We start from the raw sequence: 7742 nt of genomic DNA, 5'->3' as shown, positions 1-7742 counted from the left end.
GCACCCTCGTGTCTGTTTTTATAAGAAACAAATAATAGTTTAAATATATTATCATTTGTTTATAAGAACGGAAAGAAGTATTTTTATAATTATATATCTTAAAATTTTAATAATATGATTATTACTAATAGTTATCCTCAACCTCAAGTCAAATGAGTTTTATTGATCTTTATCAATGTCATCACGTGAACCACGGGTTAAAAAAGTTACAAAGTGGATTGTGACTTATGTTGATATATATTACTAATATTAGTTTGAAATTTAATATAAAAAATTAGCACCTGTATGACTTAGATAATTTATCTAATTTAAGAACTATTTTGAAAAAAAAGAAGAAAAGAAGTAAGTAGTAATTCACTATTTGGTAATAAAGCCTTTGCAATTGGAAGGTGACCATTTTGTTCTGTTTGATGTGTTTCGTAATAGCTTTAATTTTTTTTAATCCCTGTCATAGTAATACAGTATTAGGTAATATATTATATATTTTCTTGTGAGCCAATTAAAAATAGGTAAGCATTAAAAATTGAGTCTCTCTTTTTTCCACCAGCATTAAAAATACTCGTGTTACTATTGATTCCATATACGCGAAGAACTTCCTGTCCTTGAACAGTGTTCTAGAAGCTGTTATTATTGATGCATTTGTGCTCCCAGGTAATTTGGAATTAAAGCATTTTTTCTTCTTCCTGAATACGGTTTAGTACGGGGAATGAATGTGAAATTTCACATGCGCTTGATTTAGGCCTTGTTTGAATAAACTCATCCATAAACGCTTGTAAGAGAAGAAAATATTTAAAATGCATTTGGTTTCTCCATAAGCTAAATTCAACTTCTGCATTCTTGATTCTCTATTTAGCTACACTATTATTTGGTTGGTTATAATTATAAAATGCTTGGGCGAGATGAGAGGTGGAGATCAAGACATTATTTACAAATAAGCATCAGTTTTGACGTGTTACCCCATATTAAGTGCAGTAGAAAGTAATTTGGGTTAGGTCTTTAGGAGAAATCTGGAAAAAAAGACTTGCTCCTAGATCCTTTGATTCATGTAACTAATCCTATTTAGTTGGATAAGGCTGTTTTTATTTTGGCTTTGTAATGATTGACGCTTATCATGTGCAGGCACAAACATCCACATGCTTACATTAGGGGATTATTGGAGTTCCAATATCATAGATGTTTATCTACACCGCAGGTAATTGTATTAAATCAATCAAGGTCAAACTCAATTTTGTAATTTGATGCATAGTAAAATACATGAAAAAAATAGCTGAACACGAATAAAAGGAACAAAATGGGCTTATCTAGATTACAAAGTTTGCAAATGTCAGGACAAAAAATTTCGAATACAGGATAGGGAAAAGTAAATATTCTTTCTATGGAAATTTCTTATTGTTAATTTGGATTAGGATTTGATTCTATTAATTTTGATAACATCAGAACATTCAGAAGACATAAAAAAATACAAGAAAATCTAATTCATTTAATTAAACATATCTAAATTGTTGTAAACTTTTTACTGTACGTTTTTTATTCTTAAAAGTTAAAAATATATACAATATAAAATATAATATTTATGCATTGTAAGTATAATTTTTTTTCTCTTATAAATATATTATTATTATTATTAATATAATTATTTCTCACGACATAGTATTATCATCACTTTACTTACTGGAATATGAAAGATATAACTCAGATAGTTGGACAGAACATTCGAGTTGCTATAGGGATTAAAAAAAATTAGTTACCGACTTACCGTAGAAAGATCCTGAATATAAATAACCTTGATTCCTCCAATAGTACACCAATAATTTATCTCTCTGTGTTTTTTATTATTATTATTATTAAAAAGATAATTTCTGAGAAAAATATATCTTATACTGTACTTGGTAGACAACAATTGGTTGCAAACGGATAAGAAATATGTGTACAGAAATCCTCCCCAGCCACAGCTACTCCTTAGATCTCATCATAAACCCCCCTCTACAGAAACAGAAGCAGAACCCAAGAGCAGAGAAGAATCAGAGAATGGCAACTATGACTGGTGTGAGCCTTTCATGCCCCAGGGTTTTCTTCAACGCATCAGGCTCACCGCAAAACGCGCATGCTGTAAAGTTCTCTTTGTAATGCATGTGCATTTAATTGTTCATCGAATCAACTTTTCTTATGGTAAAGATTTTAAAGTTTCCAATGACTTACATTTATTTCAACTATCTGCATAAAATACAAGTATTGTATTTTGTCCAGCAGATTCTATGACTTGACAGGACTGCAGAATGGAATTCTGAAGCGAGGGAGAGAGATTTTCCTCACTGGTTGCTACCTCCGAACTCCCACTGGAGGTTCTGGACATTCACGTCTTTTGCCAACAGAGTATCTTGTGATTCTATTGGATGAAGTAATGGTCAAAGATTTTTTAATTTTAAATTTGTCCACTGTGAAGTTTAATTGGGCTAACAAGAGGAGTGAGTGAGTAGGCTCAACATACATAAATGCCTGTTAGGAAGTCAAGCCCAATGATTCAATTTAATGAGAGGGACCTCTGAGTATCTTTTTTCTTATCACGTCAATCATCTTGTTTTATATTCTCTCTTTTCATCTTTCTTTATTGCATAACATTTATCACGAAATTTTTGTACCAATACAATTTCTCTTCTAATTTTTTTTAATTAAATAACTTTTATACTTTTGATACAATATTTTTTAAAAATAAAAACTTGATATTTTTGTATTTTTAACATGTGTTGATGATCCATGAGTATACTTAAAATTCAAAAACAAAAGCTCTTTTAGATCTTTTTTGCACTTGGGAGAATTAAACGCAAGAGCTTTGCCTTAATTTGAGCTTCAAGGAATTTCCTACTTCATATTGACTAAAAATAGAATGTTATGTGCTTATTAGGGAAGTCTATTCAATGTTCATGCATGGTGAGTGGCATTATTGTGCTTGTTAGATTTATGGACTCACATTTTTTTTAGTCTATTCAATGTTCATGCATGGTGAGTGGCATTATTGTGCTTGTCAGATTTATGGACTCACATTTTTCTTACCTATTTTTGCAACAACTTTTAAATCCATTTCATGTTAAGTTTGGATCTGGCAGTTTGTAAAGGGGTTTTGGAAAAGAAGGGGTGCGGATTATCTTGTTGCCGCCGTTGTTACCCCCAAACATTGATATCCTACATTTAACATTATATCTCTTGGAATACATATGGAAGGTTTATTTATCAGCTTTACCTAAGTGATGTAGTGAGAGATGGGGAATGTATAAATTAACCCGGGGGTGGGGTTAACTTAAACATGACTGTGCAGCCTTTCTGAACCACAGTTGTAGTAGTTGTCATATAACATTCGTGAAAGAAATTTATCTTAAATGATTTGTCTTCTCATGCTGGTTCTGTTTATTGATGTGCATAAAACTATCTTCTGATCCAGGACTTCCAGAAGGAAATTGTTAAAGCAGCAAAAACATTTACAGCTATAGGTTATAAGCATATTGAAACAGGTGAAGATTAGCTTTTGTTTCTTTTTTCCTTTACTTTGACTAGTCTTTGTATGCAATCACTGTTATTATTTTTTTTTATTGTACAGTAATCATATTGAAGAGTCTACAGAAAAATAAAGTAAGATGAAGTCTTAAAATGACCAAATTTTAAGTGAATGATTAGCTGAGTAAGTAGTTGTTTAAAAAGTTGATAAAGAATTGGTGCTTAAAATATGAAGCAGTAATAGAATCTTTTCAATGACCTACAGAAAGCATACAAAAAAAATTAATAATTCTACATCGGTTATAAACAAAAACCGATGTAGAATGCTATGACATCTACGACGGTTGTCTCAACAAACGATGTAGAAAGTATCCATTCTACATCGGTTATTGGCAAAAACCGATGTAGAATGGTATAGTAAACTACTACGGCGCACAAAGACATGATGTAGAAGGTCATCATTCTACATCCGTTATCAGAACAACCGATGTAGAAAGATATAGTATACTATTACGGGTTAGGCAGCAAACGATGTAGAAAGGAAGGTATTTTACATCGGTTATAGCCACAACCGATGTAGAATGGTTAAGAAAAATCGACATTCTACATCGGGTCGTCGTTAATAATCGATGTAGAATGTGTTACTTTCTACATCAGTTTTTGCTAACAACCGATGTAGAATGTTCACTATTCTACATCGAAGGGCGCGAGACTTTCAACATCGTCTCTTATGATGACACTTCATAACCGATGTAGAATGGGTCAAAGAACCAAAAGCCTGTTTTCTAGTAGTGAGCACAGGTGCAAATAGGAGAGAAGCCCAAGAGAGTAGTAAAGAAACCCGCTTACCTTATGGACTTTGTCTGAAGGGTGAGATGGGAAATTCAACAATACATCCTTAGTATTTTCTTGCTTGGTGCTTGTCGGATCGTGGGAGGCAAGCATAACAAATTAATATTCCTTAGACAAAAGATTACAAATTCTGTTACAAAGGAATACTATAAATAAACATGTACTAACCAAGCAGATAATCAATGAAATATCAATTTCCTTTACCTTTCCCTTGTTGTGGAGGTCTCTGGTCCTCGAAACCAGCCTTTTGATTTCCTGTTCGTATAAAAATCCCTTTTGTTGTTTAGCTCATAAACACACCAAACTGTATGTTCATGTTTAATATCACAAATTAACGAACAAAAATATGCAGAGATTTATTTTCCATTAATAACCCTCGTTAAATATACGACAATCATAACCATTTTTGGATTTTTTTTATTCAAGTGGTACGTACCGCCCTCCTCTTGTCTGGGTAGGTAGACTCTTGCATATTTCATCAGCAATGAGAACCAATTTTTGGCTCAACTACGGAAACTTACTCCCTACGTGCATGCCTAAAATCTTTTTAATTAATTCACGTTTTTTTAAAAAAGTTTATTAATTACACTATCATTCTAAAATTATATTTTCCTTATCTCTCAATCTATTTCATTACTTTAGAAAGATAATAATTGAATAAAGATATAAAATATAGGAAAAAAAATTAATATTCTAGAAATTAAAAAAATTATAAAAAAACAAACAAATTTTTAAAAATAATTTTATTTATAACTTGTTTTCTTTAAATGAATGCTCCGTTTTCTTTATGGTCTATTTTTGGTGCATGCATGAATATCATGAGCTTCGTGGATCTAGGTGGCAGGGCATGAGGGCCTCCTATGTATTGTCGTTGACTTGTGTCCTTTTAAAATTGAAATCATGTATTAATCGAACAAAACTTATCATCTGATATGACACAAAAGCATATAAAAACCTAGAAATAGACCAAAACGTTCGTCAGAGTTTATAGTATCACCTATCTCCTTCAAATTAAGACTTGTTTGACGTAATTAATTAAGCTTTGTCGATCTCATAACATCGTTTTCACATACTTCAACTGATTCGGCTTAGTTACTTAATTATCAGATGAAGAAAGTAGTGGTTAGTAGAGTAAAATACTCACATGCCACTTCCACGTACAAGTAAACAACTACCTCTTTTTCTTTGTACCTAGCTGCCATCAATTTCCCAAACCCGTGTATTTTCCCACACCGAACACGTCCTCGTACAAGTAAACATCTACCTCTTTTTTTCTTTGTACCTAACTGCCATCAGTTTCAACCACTCATCTATTTTCTCACTCATGTGTTCATCTTTACCCTTAAGAGAGGAGGAAAAAATATTGATTGACCCATTATTCAAGGCTCGATCAACACATCCACGGTGTCTTGCAAACATGCAGTATGCAGAAAGTCACGTGTTTCATTACATATATACTACATAACAGACAACATGCATTGCTCACATCTTCAATTCATCCCTGATGTGTTTCAACCACTCATGAGCTGGCTCATCTTTTCCTTTGTGCCAAACTCATTAGATTCAATCACTCATGAGGTTTTATATAGATGGTTACTAATTTATATTAAAAAGAAATAAAAGTAAAACAATGGCTTCTGGAGACTCCTTGAATAGAGAGGAGGGAATGTGAGTGATTTCAACAGAGGAGAGAAAGAAGATTTTAATTAAATACTTTATTTAGTTAATAAGGAAAGGAAAGAAATTTTAAAAAATTATATATTTTCTTATTTTTATAATTTTAAATTTTAAAACTTAAATAATAATGAGTTATAATCCAGAGTATTATTGATGTTTTGATATTTTAATATTTCATACATTATCAATAATTTTCATTTCTTTTTATATTTCTTTCTATCACATTTATATTATCTTATCATACCTATATCTATCTCTCTCATATTAGGTGTTTATTAACATTTGTGTGTCAAAATATATTTTTCCTTTTATACTATTAAAATGTTTTGAATATTAATTTTTCTATGTTATGAAGTTTTCCAATATTAAAACAGAACAATAAAATTAATAATATTTTTTCCCACTCCCTCCCTTGTATTTCTTTCTCCTCTCCTTTTAAAAACTAAACCTAATTACAAAATTTCATAAAATTCCTTCCACTTCCTCCTTTTCATTTCCTTCCAACAAAATTAATATCTACTCTAGATAAGATCTTAGGCAAGAAAAATTAGCTTTATTTTGTTTCTTCTGATTGACTCTCTTAGGCAACAATTTCGATACATCCAAATATCCAATATTTTCAATAGACAAACATGGGAATATCTCAGCAATATCAATTGTCCAGTAAAATATCTCTTAATATAGAGATCTAAAAGTAAAAGCCCACAAAAGAGTGTTTATCTTTTCCCTTAAGAGAGGAGGAAAACATATTGATTGACCCACTATTCAAGGCTCGATCAACACATCCACAGTGTCTTGCGACCATGCAAAAAGCTACGTGTTCCATTACATATATACTATACAACATACAACATGCATTGCTCACAGTTTCAATTCATCCCTGATCTGCTTCAACCACTCATGAGCTGGCTCATCTTCTCCTTTGTGCCAAAATGATAGCAATTCAGGGGTGCAGTCAGAAGTCAATCAACAGGAGGGGCATATAGTAAGAAGTAGGCCCAAAAGAAACAACAATACATCAGCCTGAAGGATTTTTGAGATTTTGCTGAGTATGCATTTGAATCTTCCTTCCCAGCACTAGAATCTGCCATGCCTTAGCATGTCTCCCCTTTTGCCTTGATGGTGTAATTCTGTTAGGTTTATACAAGCACAAAAAGACAAACTCGGCAACGAAAATTACTATGAGTTTTCTTCCTCTATTTCTTCTTTATCTCTTCTTCTCTGGAGATCACTGGTCCTCTAAACCAGGCTGTGCTATCACAAATTCATTAGATTCAATCACTCACGCCCATCCTATATATATAATACATCTTCACTCTTTGCATCCTCACCCTAAACCAAACCAAATCAACCCTTTGATTTCAGTTTACTTACTATTTAGAGATCAACAAAGAAAGGAATGGACATTAGTCTTGGAAAAAAGGTATATTCAAAATTACACTAAGTTAAGTTCCTTATCTAGCAAAATGATATGCATGAATTGATGTTGTTGAGTTGACTCTACATTAAACCAGGTTGGAGCAGAGTTTATGGGCACGTTCTTTCTCATGTTTGCGGCAATAGGCACTGCAATTGAGAAGGAAAAGTCACATGGACCAGAAACTGTGATGGGATGTGCAACAACTAGTGGACTTGCTGTGATGATCATCATATGCTCCATAGGCCACATCTCCGGGGCTCATCTCAACCCCGTTGTCACCATCTCCTTTGCTGCATTAAAGCAC

The 7742-nt window shown here is 32.4% G+C and overlaps 1 protein-coding gene across 12 annotated transcripts in view; it reads left to right on the top strand.

The window, feature by feature from the left end:
* The first annotated feature begins 585 nt into the window (after positions 1-585).
* The window catches only part of LOC100500679 (uncharacterized), a 40059-nt gene continuing 32902 nt past the window's right edge, over positions 586-7742 (top strand). For 9 of the 12 annotated variants that reach the window (XM_041008750.1, XM_041008746.1, XM_041008745.1 and 6 more), the window contains exons 1-4: positions 1087-1192; positions 1894-2109; positions 2231-2398; positions 3437-3506. In XM_041008750.1, the coding sequence (XP_040864684.1) occupies positions 1112-1192; positions 1894-2109; positions 2231-2398; positions 3437-3506 (535 nt within the window). In that variant the 5' untranslated portion in view covers positions 1087-1111. 12 annotated transcript variants of the gene reach the window in all.

The sequence above is a fragment of the Glycine max genome, chromosome 14, assembly GCF_000004515.6.
Source record: "Glycine max cultivar Williams 82 chromosome 14, Glycine_max_v4.0, whole genome shotgun sequence".
Classification (NCBI taxonomy): Eukaryota; Viridiplantae; Streptophyta; class Magnoliopsida; order Fabales; family Fabaceae; genus Glycine; species Glycine max.
The sequence above is the reverse complement of the archived record's forward strand: the minus strand, read 5'-3'. Positions and strand labels throughout refer to the sequence as shown.